We start from the raw sequence: 17,386 nt of genomic DNA on the forward strand, positions 1-17,386 counted from the left end.
ATTCCCCTCCTGCTCTTACCAGTTCTGCAAAGTCTGCAGCCTCCAAGTCACTTAATGCTGTGTCTAATTCCATCTATGAAAAAATAACCATAAACATTTGACTCTTATTAGGTAGTTTTCAACAATGCTCATAAAAAAAGTGCTTAATAATCAACCACTTGAAGAATTGAGTATCTTTCTTTTTGGCATCACATTAAAAATGTCTCAAAATGGAACATCTTATTTTTAAGCTTTCAATGATAAAAACATTTATTTAACATATAGGCATTTTTAACTAAATCTTGATTATTTCAAAATAGTCTTCACCAACTGTGTTAGATACAAGACAGTTTATGAGGTTAAAGAACAGCTTTCTAGTATTGTTAGAAATATTTTACCCATTACATTTCTTAAAAGAAAATGAAAATCAGTATTAATGTAGCCAATCTATTTTGAGTTGTTTTTATTTTTCCATTTCCTGTATATTTCTCATCAGTTGGATTCTTGAAAATACCAACATTCTTCCTTGTCTCTCTTGGACACAGTGTTTTGAATAAAAGGGTTGTCAATCTTTATTCATAGATTAAAACATGAAGACAAGTGTTCCCCTGGAATCTGGCACACTTTAAATATCCCACAGAGTTATTAGAAAAAATCCTTTACATAGGATTTGCCTTCTGTTTCTATGGAAATTGCTTGAACTTTTCCTTGAAGCATTCACAACTTAAAAACTGTGAATTTAATCTTTGATGTATGCATACATACATATATACATATATTGAAAATGACAGGTAATTGAAATTTGTAGCATGCATACTATGTGTAAATAAGAATCCTTTCTTTTTTCTCTCTTCTCAAGGTCAAAACATTCTCTGTAGGACTAAGCTTCACACACTGTCTGACTGATGACAAAAGCCTTTGAAACATTAGTCATGCTTTTCAGTACTTTTCATGCAGTATGACTTATAACTCATTTGTGACCAACATTTTTTTTGCATCTAGCAAATATTTCACATTGTCTTTTTCATGGCGGTGTATCTTGTGAAACACTATGGGACAAAGATTATAGATGAGATATTTTTTCAACTCTAAAACTGTTTAATGAGTTGCTATTTCTGCTGTGTGACAGGCTAAAGTATAAGATTAACAGAAATGTTTATTCATATTAGTAAAGAGAAAAAATAAAATATTTTTCCTCTTCACTATTCCAGTGTACCCCAGAAAAATATGATTAAAAAGAGTATCTGTTAAATGAGGAAATTTGCAAACATCTGGAAAGAATCTGAAGTGAGACATCATATATTAAACTCAGAATAAGTAAGTCATTTTCAAATTAAAGATAACTAATTCCACGTAAAATCTGCCAGGCATAGTTACCTTAAACACATGTTTTTAACTGGAGTTCTTTGGCATTAAATTTCTTAATATTTGCCATTAGAAAGCAGTCAATGAAATCTATTTTAAAACAATGAGAAATCTCAAAGAGAAAAATAAAGTATGTAAGTTCTTTGAGTTTGTTGGTAAAATAAAAACTTTGGGAACTTTTTTATTTCTGTTTAAACATGTAAAGAGCCTGAGGTTGCCACTCTGTCCTAACAAGTATAAAGCTAAACAGAATAAAAATCAGTAACTCCTGGATCTGTAAGAGAGGTAAGATACAGTAAACTTCTGTCCCCAAGATGGGGGGAGAGATGAATTCAGGGATCCATGACTGGCTAGAACAGAGATGTATGTGTAGAAACTGGAAAGAAAAGCAATGCCAAGACAGGAAGACCCAGATTGCAACTGACACACTGGAGGCTCCATGTTAAAAAGTTAAAAACTGCAGGGAAACCTGAGCTTCACCAGTACATATGGGAGAAAAATCCTCTCATGCTTCTGGCAGGTAAAGAGTGAAAGGAGCCTTTCTGAAATACTCTTGAGCACTGTGTTCTTCACAAAGCCAGCACTCAGGACAAACTAGTTAACAATAGCCTGAAACAGTGGGGTATAATTACAGCATAACGGACCTAGAGGAGGACAATATAACTGCAGTGAGCAACAGCCTTTCACACCAAAAAAGAAAAACACCCTAACCTTCTACGTGAAAGAAGGAGAATACCCCACTCAAGCTCACTCTAGGCATACGTACTGTTTCACAAGAGGAAGGAGAATTAAAAATTTATGCCCACACAAAGAACTATATAAGGATGTTTATACTTGGAAGAAATCAAGATGTCCCCCAGTAGGCGAATGGATAAATAAACTGGCACATCTAAACAAAGGAGTATTATTCAACACTAAAAACAAGTGAGTTATCAAGGCATACATCCATAATACTAAGTGAAAAAAGCCAGTGTGAAAAGACTACATATTATATGATTTCAACTCTATGACATTTTGTGAGAGAAAAAACTCTAGAGATAGTCAAAAGGCAGTTGTTTCCAAGGTTTAGAGAAAGGGAGAGATGAAAAGGAGGGACAAGTAGAGTGCAGAGGATTTTTAGTTGGGAAGTGAAACTACTTTTGACTCTACAATGGTGGACAAATGTGTCCAAACCCATAGAGTGTATACCACAGAATAAACCCTCATATCAACTATGGACTTTGGGTGATTTTGAAGTATCCATGTAGGTTCATAAACTAACAACAAAAAATGAAAACAAAAGATGATTTTTCATTTTAATTAAGAATACTATTTGTTAGTCATTGTGTCCACTTTTTTTTTTTCCTTTTGGTACCAGTAATCAAACTGAGGACCTCATGCTTGCCACTCAGATGCTGTGCCACTGAGCTATACCCCTGGCCCATTGTGTCCACTTTTAATCTTTATACAAACATATCCTGCCCTTGTGTAACAAAAGCCTGTCACAAAACTCCAGAGTAAGACATACAACTTAAGATTTCTGAAAAGAATTCTGTCTTTTCTCTCATTGCTGAGACAAAGTACCCGACACCCAAAGTTAAAGGGGGAAAGGTTTAGTTAGCTCTGTGTGTAGAGGTTTCAGTCCATAATTTGTGGGTTGCAATGCAGGGTGGCATGGCACACATTGCAGAGGAGACATAGTTCATGGCGGGAAGATAACAAAGCAACAAGGGATGACCACAGCTCTTTCTATCCCTTATATCTTATCCAGGCTACTTAGGGTGGGTAGCACTCACACCCTTTATCCTATTGCCCTTGTTCCTAGCATTGCACCATGAATTAATTCCAGCATAACACACTCTCGATCCAGCCACCTCTGAAAAAGCCCCATTTGTGACTGCATAAGGCTTTGGGGAGACATCTAAATACAAGTCATAACAAATTCTAAGCTTAGACAACGCATTTATGTATGTATGTATATATGTATGTATGTATTTATTTGTACTGGGAATCAAACTCAGGACCTCACACTTGCCAGGTAGGAGCTGTACTGCTGAGCTATACCCCTAGCCCTACAAAGCTTAAATTGAAAGTAAGATGAGAGAACTCATTTTTATTTCTAAAGAATCATTTGTCTATTTACTGTACTAGACCTCCTACTTCATCAGCCAATTGCCTCTTTCATTCTTGCCTATAGTACTGAAACTTACAGAAAGCCTAAGGGGGAAAGAAAGTAAACAATTATAAAGTGACAGGTTCTGATTCTTACTTATGATACCTCAGATTACCTTGATTTCCTGTGGAAGTGGGAGCCACCGAACTCCAGGGAGATTGTCTAAAAGTACTGCACTGGCAGCATCATACTGTTGAACACTGGGACTGGCACTAGAATGTAGTTTAGCAGGCTGAAGTGCTCTTTGAAAGAACAAGTTGAAAAAATGATCCAAACGGGGAACATTCTCAACCTGGCAGAAGGCACTTAAGAAATGAGAGCTGTAAGTTAGAACAACATATGGAAATGGTGGTCACTTTTTTTGTATGCCCCTAAGGGAACTGGCTCTTTCCCAACTACTATACTCTTCCTCCCTCCACTTAGTAAGAATCATTGCTATAATGTTACTAATGGAGTGTTTAAGAAATTCACCCTGTCTGTATTTTTTTCCCCTAAAATACACTCACAAATGTACTGAGTAGATCATACTATGGAACATTTATGGCAAAGCTTTTAGAGCTTTCAAGATAACAAATAGCTGACTGCAGCATGAGTGCTACAGGTTCGCCACCACTGCTATAAGAAGAACAACACGGCCCAAACAAATTGCATATGTACAAGAGAAAGGGCTCAAGAACCGGTTTTATTTTTGTAAAAAATTAAGTTGCTTTTACCTCTGATTATCTCTTAATCATTATAATTCCCAATATCTTTCAGGCAACGTAGGATAATAAAGAGATTCTGAGCTTTGTAATAAAACAACTGGCTTTTAACCTTATCACTGCTCTTTTTAAGTAGCTATCAGAACAAATCACCTATCCTCTCTCTGAAACTTTGGTTTCCAACTCAATACAAATTGGGTTAAATAAATCTAACCCACATGCAAACTACCTAACACAGAATAAATACAAATTTTATTATGCTTATTACTTGTAGTACACAGTGAGTATAAAACAAAGAACAAAAGTTATTCTTTCTTCACTGTTGAAGGCATAATTATTCAAAGAGAAAGACTGAGAAAGAGAGAGGGAAGAAGGAGAAACAGAAAAAAGGACAAGGGAAGTATATTTTAAATAGTTGGTTTAAGTCATGTCAAACTAATATAGCATTAACTCATCCAACAAATTTGTTCCAGGCACTGTTCTCATTGCTAGAGGTACAGCAATAAAAATGCCAAGATAGAGGACAGTGAACTCCAGGGGAGCTCACGTTATAATGGAGAAAAACAACAAATGAACAAGCAGTAAAAGCATGAGTTCATACAGAGGAGTATGAATAGGATGATGTGAATGGGTGGTGTCACTGGTTCATTATTTTATTTTTAAGACAGGATTTTGCTACATTCCCCAGGCTGGTATCCAACTTACAGGCTCAATTGATCTTCCCAGTTCTCCTCCCAAGTAGCTGGGACCACAGGCATGTGCCACCCTGCCTAGCTGGTTGGCTATTTTAGATTAAATGATTATGGAAGAGAGGGACTCTGAGAATGGGGCATTTAAACTGACATTCAAATGCCAAGAAGATGCAGGAAGAGGAATGAGTGTAAAAGCCTTGGAGTGGTTTTGGAGAAGTTTTGCCATGTGTGCCTACCCTAGAGGGCACAAGAGCCTCTGTGGTTTGAGACCTGAAGGCATATAGGCAGGAATAAGATAATGATGTAGGAAGATAATTCCAATTACTTTCTGGAAATTAAAGTGGTAAGAATGGAAACCAGTAAGGAAGACTGGTTAGTCTTCCATAGTCTATGTAGGAGACTATTCTAGTAGTGCAAAATAGCAGTAGCTGGACAGGGCAATAGTGAAGATAGGAGTGTGTGGACTGGACATGTGCTTTGACACACAACGATCAAGACTTGCTAATGGACTGGCTGAGGAAGGTGAAGGAAAATGCTGTATCTTTAATTGTGCATAACACTGAACTGTTACTGTATAGTCAGTTTTCTACTAACTAAATTGCAACTGAAAAAGATAACTGTCTGTGGACTTGTAAAAAATCCTTTTGTAACTTTTCACAATGGGACTTACTATTGTCCAATATCAGAAAAAACTTTGTTATCAAAAATTATTATAGAATGTCTCTTAATAACATCTTGGCTCCATATCACTTGGTTTTAAGAACTGCATGGATATTCAGATTTATTATCTTCAGTTTGCCCTTCAAATTCTCACTTGAAAAAGTAGAAACTAATTAAATTTGCTGCCATCTTGGAGATATTTCCAAATCAATGGAGGCTAAATTTCAAAATGAAATTAAGAGCAATTGAATCCCTCTGCCTCTAACCCCCATCACTGGAATTTGCAGAGGAGCAATAGGTTGTTTTATGTATGAAATTCATTCCAGAAGTTTAATCTTTGATAATCTCTCATTTTATGGAAGCAGAAAGCTTGAACTAAGGTATAATACAGCAAAGTTTACTTGTTCAGGTCAAATTTTTTTGTTGTTTTTGTTTTGTTTTGTTTTTTGAAACATGGTCTCACTGTGGAGTCCATGTTGATGTTGAACTCATAATCCTCCTGCCTCAGTCTCAGGAATGCTAGATGCAATGTAAATTTAAGGAAGAAGTTATAACCACACCCTTATTCCTTCACTGCTTAGAAGCATTCTTAATTAGTAAAAGGTAAAGGCATAGATGCTTAGAATTTTATAGCTCATTCATTTGAAAAATACTGTTACATAGTTAGCTGCTAGGCAGTTCCTTCAGGGGAGAATACTGCAAACTAGATAATTTTGCCAGAAGAGTTTTAGTCACAGAAAATTCCTCCATGTTGATTTGAGAAAAATGACAATAAAAATTCACTACAGATAAACAGAGATATAATATTACTGTGGTTTGGAAAAAGTATATAAACTATTCTTGGATTTTTATACTGATATCCACTTAAGGCTTTATGAGCAAATATACCATTTTAGCCCTTAGAAGTACTAGAACTTATAAAAATCCTACAAAGAGAAAAATTTATTTTCCACCTATAATTATATAGTCAAATATTGAATCATTACCTCAAAATTGCTCCTTCAAATCAAGAAATGTGTGTCACATTATAAGGTTAAAAAAGCCCAAAGCAAAGACATTTGCATATATAGGTTCACTGTGTAAAAAAGAAAGCTTGTATATTCACTTGTACAGAAAATATATGGAAGAATACATATTAAACTAGTCAATACCTCTTCTATCACATAACTTGTTTTTTACAATAGTGCATTTTCTTTATTGAAATTTTTTTGAGAAAAAGCATATTTTAGAATAGTAAATTTGACAGTGAGCTTATAAAGGAACAAAACCAAAAATTTATCTCGTGTTATTTTTTTCTGTGTCTGTTATGAAGAATACTCTGACATTTGACCCTACAGAAATATATCGTCAGTATGTAGAGATCACTATATAACAGTACATATCGCTATTTCACTAAAAATTTCATTGAAGTAATGAGACCAAAATAAGGAATATAAAAAGAAATGGATCAAAAGAAAAACTACTTAGCAGTATGAAATAAAAACTAGTAATAAAATACAAAAAAGTTATAAGGATAAGGAGGAAGAAGAGGAACCAAATGTCCAACTTCTAAGGCAAGAAACAATATTAAGAACAAAAGGTGACCTAGAATCAGATTTACAGCTTTAGATTCAGTTCAAAGAAACACTTACCTATCTAAAGAACCATACATAAATTTTAGGGTTTGGGCAATATCTTTTATCATATTCCTTAGTTGAGGAAGAGGAACTCTAAAAAAAAGAAGAAATACACATATTCATTTATAATGTGATGAAGAAACTGAAAATGTTTACATTTTGTATGTAAGGTGTATGTCAACTATGAATAAAATTGTGAAAAAAGGTTGCTTTACTATGTAGTAATTGATCACCTTGAGGTCTAGATTTAGGCTTCTAGCATTATCAAATATAGACATTCAATATCACAGTTTATATATAAAGAAACCCTCAAATTCAGCTTCTTTATCCTTAAAATTCAGCCAGTAATCACTCAGCCCTCCTCAGGCCGATTTTGAGGATTCAATGAAATAATTAATGTGAGGATTCAATGAAATAAATTAATTCACTAATTAGTTAGAGCAATATCTGGGATTATGCCCATGCTAATTTTTTTTTCCTGTGCTATATTCTTGACACTTTTCAGTATTACTGGAACCTCCAATTCCTTTGGCAGAACATACTAAGAAAGGAAAGAAAGTAGTACAGAAAAAAAGAAATAGATTTACATTTCCATAGTGAAGGCTTACATGAATTCTACAAGACAGGTCTTATTAATTCCATTTGTATTAGTGGCTAAATTAAAGTTCAAGAAGTGAAGTAAGTTGTGTGAAGTCACAAAGGGAGTGGAGGTTACTGGGCAGCATTCATCTTCTTAGCTGCAAAGTGTTTCTGCTAGCTCACGCTGTCTTCTGGATTAGGTTCCTGCTGTTTGTTTGCTGCAGTTATCACAGAAGGATAAGTTTCCCACCTGAAAACACGTCCCTGGGTTATGTACCGCACACTAACGCCTGCAGCATGGCACTCTTCTCACTCTGCCTTCTCTCCTCACCATTATGAGGAGAGAAGGCAGGTACACTGGCTGTAACATTAAGATAGATGGAAAAAATTCCAGGGCAGCCAGTTCAAATACAAATCACAGGCACAATGACAAGGATACAAAGATACATAAACTGACACTGGTGAGGTGCATGTGCTTGATCTCTCAGTTCTCTCAGTCTCAACAAATGACAATGAATAATACATCTTACGTAAAACAAGATGAGTAAGGATAAGGTGCTGGCGTAGAGTAATTGGCATAAGCTATGAGGGTAAAGAGGGCTTTTTTTTTTTTAACTTTAAAATCAGTTTAGAAAACAGAAGAGATCTTCAAGTTAATTCTAACTCATCAAGCCTAGTTTTCCAGGTTAAGAATAGCACAAATTTGATTTTTTTTTTTGGTCTTTTTGAGACAGAGTCTCACTATGCAGTTCAGGCTGGCCTTAGCTCAGCCCAGGCTAGTCTCAAACTCAAAGCGATCCTTCTGCCTCATCCTCCCGAGTGCTGGGATTCCGGGCATGTGCCACCATGCTCGGCCAAGAATGTCATAAATATTTAGGGAAGATGACCTGCCTTGTTAAAGATTGAGAACTTGCCTACGGCACCTCCTTTTTAGAGCTCGGCATTGAAAGTCCTTCTTCTAAACTTCTGCATAAAACTGCTCCTGGAAACTCTGTCTGCCTACATTGGCTGGCGTCATCAGCCTCTGCTCAGTTCCTCTGCTGGGCTTTCCTTTCCCCTCCCTAACTGTTCACGCTGCCTTTGTCTTAACACTGTATTTTCTTTCTTCTCTTTTGATTTCTGGGCTATACAAAAGTCTTAAAAACAAATGTTTTATTCTACCATGACATCTTAAGTGATTTTATTCTGGATGCTCTCCAATTCTTGGAAACATACTTTGAGAAGAATCCCTTAGTTTTTTCATAATCCAACCCACTAGTGATAGGATAGTCTCTTAGCACTGTTCATAATAATCTCTTTTGAGATAGCAAAACATACATTAACTGGTTAAAGATCACCATCATCTAGTATATATTTAAACATCATACTTTCATGTTAAAAAATTTGAACCCAACATTTATATGATATCTCTTTCTGTCCATAATTAAAGTTGCCTTCAAAACATAACCATTTGTTATTTTTCACTGCATCCACCTTTGGAGATCCTGTTTGTGATGGTAAAACATGCCCCCAAATTCTTTGACACTCTTTTCCTCAGTAGGTGGTGCCTAATTCCTCCCTTTGAGTGTAGTCTGGACTCTGTAACTCACTTCTAACAATATATGCTGGAATGACAGTGTATCAATTCTCAGGTTAAACCATGAAGTCCTCTTTCTCTCTTTTGGATCACTCAATTTGGGGAAAGCCAACTGATATATATTTGGAGGACACTCAAGCAGGTGAAGTCAGTGTGGCAAGGAACTGAGATCTCCTGACAGTGACCGTATATATAAGCCACCTTGGAAGCAGACTCTCTAGCTCCAGTTAAACCTTACGATATCCCTGGCTGACATTCAGCTACAACATCAAGAAAGACCCTGACTCAGCCAGAACTACTTAGCTACGTTGATCCTGGATTTCTGTACCACCACAACACCTGTAAGATAGTATATATTTACTATTTAAATTACCTCCCAAATTTTGTAGTTTTATTTTTTTCCTGAGTATTGGAGATCAAACCCAGGGCCTTATACATGCTATCCAAGTAGTCTACCACTGTGTTACACTTCCACCCCAAAATTATCTGTAAATTTGAGTGGGGGGATAATTTGTTATATAGCAATAGATATAATAGATAACTAACACAATGTTATGTAATGAAAGATAGCCAGTTAACAAAGTTTTTAGTAACAGAAAATAGTGGTATTTTGTTTCAGTTGGCAGGATTATGTACTTTCTGACCCATCTTTTTCTTTCTTGGATAGTTTAAACACCCTAAGGGAAATTTTAAGAAACCATAAGGGAAATTTTGTCAGAACCAATATTCTCCAAAGTTGTATCAGTCACATACTATAGTACTTATTTTAATATTTGGTGTAGACCATATGCCATGATTTTGTGGACCAAAAGAGAAAAACCGGGATACGTTTAATACTTTACTGATAAAGTTACCCAGATATTTTAAAAGTTTGACAAGAATTTCAATTACAAGTTTTAAGACTCATTGAACAGGGACATACAACCATACTAACACTAATTAAGTCCATCTCCTTGGAGGCTGTTCTCCACATTTGTACTGCATTTCTCCTTTAATTCTGTGAGATTATGGAATCACTATAGTAGAAATAATTCACACTGACCCTCATTCAATTTGAAATTCTGCCTCTTACTGATTATGTCACCTGCGTCAGGTGATTTAACCAACTGAATGTAAAGTACCTAATGCAGTTTCTAGACTCATGGCCAGTTCATTACAGATGTCAATCTTGTTTTTATTTCCAACATCTAAAATAAGATATATTTTAGAATTCTTGTAAAAATTCAAGGCCATGTAAGATGAACCATTGGAGAAGTCACTTTGGAGTTCCATATTCATTATTTTGTCAGAAGTGCTCAGAGAAAATACAAAAAAAAAGTAAGTATGCAAATCATAGCATTGTGGAGGTTAAAAAAAGAGGACAAGATCATCTCTCACTCACTTCTGCACTTCTATACAGGCCACAGAAAGACAAGTAGGTGCACTGCCAGCCTCTAGCCTTACTGATCAGCTCAGGTGATCAATCACCTTAATGGCATCTTTTGGGACTATGCATACCAAATGAACACAAGAGTAACTACTTCACTAAGGCAGTACACCTCTAAATCATAAAACTGTTGAAGAAGTGTCTTTTGACAAAAATGGTGTAATTTTAATGAAATAGGCTCTGTTAATACTACTTTAGAAATGACTTCAAGGTAAAAAAAAAATTTCAACTTACTCTTCAGCAGGCAGGCCAATTAGCAACAACTTCTCAGTTTCTTTCAAATAAGCTACATGAATTTGTTTTCCATTTAAAAAGAGGGATGAGCTAAGGAAAAATAAATTTCAAATAAGGTTAGAGTATCTTTAAATATCATAAAATTATAAAAATACCCATAAAAATTACATGTGGTATGATTTAAGAATGGAGTGCTTACTAAACAAGTTTCTTGGCATATATATATCTAACTGCCACACAGAAAAAGCAAAGAATTATGTGACAACAAAAATACATTCTAACATATTTTTAAAACAACAGAAACAACCCAACAAACCTACACTAAATAGTTCATTTATTATTTTAAAAATGTTGAAATTATTTTGTTAACATTAATAAGCTATATACATTTTTTTTCCAAAAGGAACTTCCTTTCCAGCTGGTTATTTAGCACACTTTTTATGACTGCCTATTCATAAACATGCTTGAAAGAGGCTATAGGGGTTACAAAGAAAAAAAAAATGGTTCCAGCTCAGAAAATGACAACTAATCAAAATTATCAGTCAGATTTAAACATGTTCTTTAGGAAACTTTTGGAGTAATGCATATATTGTAGTGATGGTTTCAGGATATATATCTATGTCAAAACTGATTACATGGCATATTTTACATATGTAGAGTTTATTATACTATTTATGCTTCACGAAGCTGGAAAAGATTAAATGCATGATCAAAAGAGATATAATAATGAACTTTGGAAATACAGAGCATATAAAAGTGTGGAGTTTAAACACGAATTAATTAATAAAAATTTTTCTCTCAAAAAGAAATTGTTTTTATCTTAAGAAAGTTTAAAAATATATATACTTTAGGCAAATATTAAACTCCTCTGTAGTCAGACCAGTATTACTATAGTTTTAAAAATACATAAGCCACAGACATACCTATTTTTAAGTTTGTTGCCAGCACCTTAAAACATTATGCTACATCAAAAAAGTCAGTCACAAATAATCAAACTTCATAAAAATTCCATACATGTGAAAAGACTAGAACAGACAAATGTGTAGGTATGGCTGGGGCAGGCAGGTTGAAAGGGCACAGGGTTTCTATTTTGAGGTGACAAAAATGTCCTAACATTGGCTTTGGTGATGGTTACACATCCTGTGGACACTCTTGAAATCATCTACTTGTACACTTTTTAAATGGGTGAAGTGTAACAGTTATGAATTAAATCTCAATAAAGGTGTTAAAAATACATAAGTAATAAAAGGGGCTGGCCATATAACTCTGCAGCACTTGCCTAGATATGTGAGGCTCTAGGTGTGATCCTAACACCACAAAAATCAATCAATAATAATAAAAATGAAAAGAAGCCTGCAATGTACTTTTGTTTGTTTGTTTTTTTGAGGCAGTTTCACTATGTAGCCCAGCCTGGCCTCAAATTCACAGTGATCTTTCTGCCTCAGCCTCCCGAGAGCTGGGACTTTGGCATGGGCCATCAGGTGGTTTTATAAATGAAAATGTATACTCCAAATGGAGCCCCAAATATCCCTTTCTTGACAAAAGAAACAATTTCTATATATAGTATCCTATATTAAAAGCCACAGATTTAAATACCACTTTTATCTAGGAAAACAAAGAAATTCTTTCTGTTGTCTTACAGATCTTACCTCTTTTTAAAATCTTAAAAGTCCTGCAAAATTGAATTTGATATTTTATTAGTAATAAGAGGTGCTTCAAATTTGAAATAAACATCTTTTATAAACTCCAAAATTATTAAAATATTAAGAGAGCAAATCTGTACTACTTCACCTGTTTTATTTTTTTGAAAACACTAAACTTTGAGTTCTCTTGTCTCTAAATTAAATATGGCATGTCAGTGTTAGGGTTTGATAAATAAGTATTTGATGTATTCTTTTTTTCTCTTTCCTTTTGGAAGTACAACAAAAGGGGGGACCTTGCACATGGAGATAAGCACTCCACCAATGAGCTACATCTTCAGCCCTAATTTTTGAATTATCTGACAGCAGTTTAATTTATCCATCACAGATGACAGACAGTAACCTTCACAGATAATCTTCACAGATAACAGATAACAGTGAATTCTGAATATTCCTCTTAAAGTACATTCTGCATTTTTCTATAATTGCTGTAAACAGAGTATTTTTTAACTATCTGAAAAATTCAGTGCTTAATTATTCTTGCCAATCCAAAGGTATTATCTAATAATTTAATCAAGGTAAGAATGAGTCAGGCATAGTAGTGCATGCCTGCAGTCTCAGCACTGTGGTACACTGAGACATGAGGATCACAAATTCAAGCCTACCCTGGGCAATTTAGAAAGACCCTGTCTCCAAAAACAAACAACAAGCAAACAAGGACTAAGAATATAGCTCAGTGCAAAGGCCCTGTGTTCAATCCACAGTACCATGAAAAAAAAAAGATAAAACATGACAATAGTTTACCTATGATTATAAATATTTACATTATAGATACAATTATATTTGTATAAAACTTATTTTAGTGTTTTACTGTATTTGTTACAAAGAAAACAACTTGAACAAAAAGACTTAAAGCTAAATAAAAACTATTACCTAGTAACTTGTGTCCCAGTTACATTTTCCAGCATGTCACAGAGTGTGAGAAAAATCCCTCTCACACTTTTAAGTTTCTGAGATGCTTCAGACATTGGATAATGATAAAGAATTTCTTGCTGTTAAATGAAAGGAAACAGAAATGATCAAACTGCCCAAAATTTCCAATCATTATTTTTGTGATGAAAAGTTGAGACTCTGTATTAAGAACAACAACAACTACAAAGAATTTATTTAGCATCAGTGGGAATTGTATTCAAACAAAAAAAAGTATGCCTGGAATCTTAACACACTAACTAGCATTTAAAATGCTACATTTGAAAATAAGAGGTTGCCAATTGGTCTTGATAGCACACTACAGGCTAAATCAAATACTGATTAAGTGAAGTTACAATTAATTTCAGTTTTAAACTTTAATCTCCTTAATAATTTCTAATACCAATATTTTATTATATTTCCTTATACACAGGTTCTTACCTTCCATGGCTACATAGCTACTCACACCACATGTGACTTTTAGGAATCAATTCAGTTACCTTCATAATTAACTTTGAAAACCTAATCTTTATTTTTGGTAAAATTATTAAATGCTTATTTAAGTTCAAGACCAAAACTACAATTAAATTTAACAAAGTGAGAACACAAAAATAAAGCAGTACAGATAGGAATGGAAAAGTATCACAGTATTATAAAATCTGTCTTAAGTTTGAAAGAATTTGCAAACTTCAAGTCAGTCTGAATCCAAAAGGTTAAATGAGCACATGTTTTATTTTAAATTATGGAGAATGCTAGATCTATAAGATACTTCACAAAATGCTGCAGTTTTTTTCTATTTTTAAGAAGAGCATATTCTCAGGAAATAAATGGCTTTTACACAGTAACAAATCTCAGAAGCAGTATGTGCACTGTGCTAATACTTTTAAAACACAAAGATGAACCATATGTCTCACTTGCTTTGCTCCTACAGCAACACATATGTCTCTCCTAAGACAAATTACAAGAGGTGAAATAAAAGTTTCTAGACAGAGCCATGGAGAGTGCAGGGCAGCGCATTGTTTAATGACTATAAAATATTATATAGTTTAATGACTATAAATATTAATATAGCCACAATCAAAAAGACCAAACTCCTTAAAACTTAAGCTAGAGAGAAAACTTAAGCTCTCTTAGAGAGAGAACTTTTCCTGAGTTCTCTCTCTAAAGAATGTTATAACTCTGCTTTATTCAGTATGTAAGAAATAATTACATAACACTGTGTCCATGTATAGGCAACTTTTAATGACAAATATAAATAATGATAAACTGAGACACATCTGCTTTTTATACTTTCTAGGTACATTCAATATATGTAAATTGTGTAGTATTGGCCAAATATACTCTGCCTAAAAATTCAAACTTACTCGAAAGATTTCCACAGCAAAAATAGTTACAAAACATTATTTTGTCCATACATATTAAGTCAAACATAAATTAAGATCTCTTGTTATATCTACTAAATAAGTTTAACTTTGGCCAATAAATACTTTTATTGTATTTAGCCAAAATACCAAAACAATTTAAACAAATAATCTTTGACTAGTTTTTGAAATCTCCAATCTTATGGTCCTTTCATTCCAAATCTTGTAACTGGAAGAAGAAAAATTTTTATCAACTATGTAATTCACAGCAAACAAAATGACCCTCTAACATTTCATTGAAAATAGGTCATAACAGTGGAAAAGGCCATTAAGAGAGTCTCTATTCCAGCCAGTAGTAAAGTCCTGGCAAACACTACAGCTCCCAGCCAATTTAATTAGCTGTATTTTTAAGCACTTGTACATAGCTTGCATTTGTAGCAGCTTCCACTCTGCTCAATAAGAATAAAAAGCCTGTCTTAATTGCAGTGTTGATACATGGCTGGCAACAGACAGAAACTGTTCATCTGAGAAATATCTACACACTTTCCCAGGGAAAGAAAGGCAAGGATGACAATAGGTCTCAGCAGTACCCTATTCCAAAATGACCTAAAAAGACTCAGGTTATTATCCCTGAATTTGTTGAATGATTTATATGATAATGCTTAAATGACTCATTTATTTTTATTTTGAAGTGACAAAAAAAGCTAAAAACAATAAAATGATACAGAATTTCAAAACAAGATAGGAAATTAACAGTGGTTATTATATTGCATATTTTATTTATTATCTTCAAAGTAGTTGCTCAGATTTTCAGGTATAGGCATACAAAATTGATCAAACTAGTAAAAATTAGTAGTACAATTACCATAGCTATCTTTTGCATATATATATATACACATATATATATATTTCCCCCTTCCTTCTTTTCTTTTTTTCCCCCATCCCAGTTGTTCTTTCCTTGTGAGCAGTTTCTTTCTCTTTAACAATATCTATTATACTTTTTGGACTTTATTTACTGTTTCAGTTTCTTACACTAAGGAAGAAGCCAATAATATACACAAGAAATCAGAATTAAACTCTGGGTCTGTGTATTTTCAAAACAAAACTGTAAAACTATGTATAAAATAAATCCCTTCTTTGTCATTTAAGTTGTTAATTTTGAGACATGAAGCAACATAATAAAATGCATCCCTTGGATAAAATGTCTTTGGCATTGGTAATACAGGATGAATAGATTTCAAAAACAAAGAAATGCAGATTAGTTAAACACTTTTAAAATTCATTTCTGCTCAAAGCATTACGGAGGACTAAATACTTAAGAGAGACTGCTATTGTAAAAGTGGACCCAAAACATTCTTGTTGGATCGCAGGCATGCAAGAAGAAAGATGTTTCTAAGGGAATCCCCTTTTCTACTACTGCAAAGGAAGCTGGAGAGCTGCTGAGCGGTGGGCAGAACAGAGGCAGCACTGTGCTGAGGGTTGATGCCTACAGCAGCTTCAGTCAGAAAATGAACGTGGGGTAGTGGCCAGGTAGGTGAGTTAAGCCTGTGACCACTAACTTAAGCCCAGATCCTCAAGTAACGCTAACTGGTCCTAGGGTCAGTGGCAGAAACAGAAGAAAATTCTCCCCAGGGCAAACATTCCTACTTTATAAGCACAAGACTTCCAAGGCAGTATGTTTAGACAGATATCCTTAAGACACAAAAAGGCAAGCAATTTGTTATGGTTTGGTTTTTAGATGTCTTTCAAAGACCCATACGTGAAAGGCTTGGTCACCAGCCTGTGGTGCTACTGGGAAGTGGTGGAACTTTCAGAAAGAAGTTGGGGCCCAGGGGCTCGGGATTTAGCTCAGCAGCACAGCGCCTGCCTGGCAAGCGCAAGGTCGTGAGTTCCATTCCCAGTACCGGGGAGAAAAAAAAACAAAACAAAAAAAGTTGGGGCCTAGTAGAAAGAAGTTAGGTTTCTGGAGGCATGACCTTGAGGGGATATGGAGACCCAGGGCCTCTCCAACCTGTCTTTTGGAGCCTGGCCACTATGAGGTGGACCTTTGCTCCACCATAAGCTCCCCACTGTGATGGTCTACCTTGTGACAGGTCCAAAAAGAACAGAGCCCAATGACCATATATTGAAACCATGAACCTAAATGCACACTGCCTCTTTTCAGGGCTATTTTGTCAGTGACAAAAAACTTACCACTATAAATGAGTCTCCTTACATCTTGAGATAGTAAGGTGAGAAAATATAGACTAGAGAAGTGCTATGTATAAAATGGCTAGAGAACTATAGAATCACAAAGATAACCAAAGAACAAGAAAATAGGAATACCATGGGAGATTTGCGAGGTAGAGTCATTAGAAACTTTTCAAGAACATCTAAAGCTAAAAATAGGGGCTGGGGATTTAGCTCAGTGGCAAAAGCGCCTGCCTGGCAAGCGCA

At 34.8% G+C, this 17,386-nt stretch overlaps 1 protein-coding gene across 3 annotated transcripts in view; it reads right to left on the reverse strand.

Moving 5' to 3' along the window:
- Intu (inturned planar cell polarity protein) overlaps positions 1-17,386 on the reverse strand; it is a 72,275-nt gene that overhangs the window by 15,610 nt on the left and 39,279 nt on the right. For 2 of the 3 annotated variants that reach the window (XM_013515337.1, XM_013515336.1), the window contains exons 5-9: positions 13,554-13,672; positions 10,981-11,070; positions 7,181-7,258; positions 3,612-3,816; positions 20-73 (exon numbers count right to left, since the gene is read on the reverse strand). In XM_013515337.1, coding sequence (XP_013370791.1) covers positions 20-73; positions 3,612-3,816; positions 7,181-7,258; positions 10,981-11,070; positions 13,554-13,672 — 546 coding nt within the window. The remainder of the gene's footprint in view (positions 1-19; positions 74-3,611; positions 3,817-7,180; positions 7,259-10,980; positions 11,071-13,553; positions 13,673-17,386) is intronic. The other variant, XM_005386749.2, reaches the window with a different exon arrangement.

Source organism: Chinchilla lanigera, unplaced genomic scaffold, assembly GCF_000276665.1.
Source record: "Chinchilla lanigera isolate Chin_1 unplaced genomic scaffold, ChiLan1.0 scaffold00027, whole genome shotgun sequence".
NCBI lineage: Eukaryota > Metazoa > Chordata > Mammalia > Rodentia > Chinchillidae > Chinchilla > Chinchilla lanigera.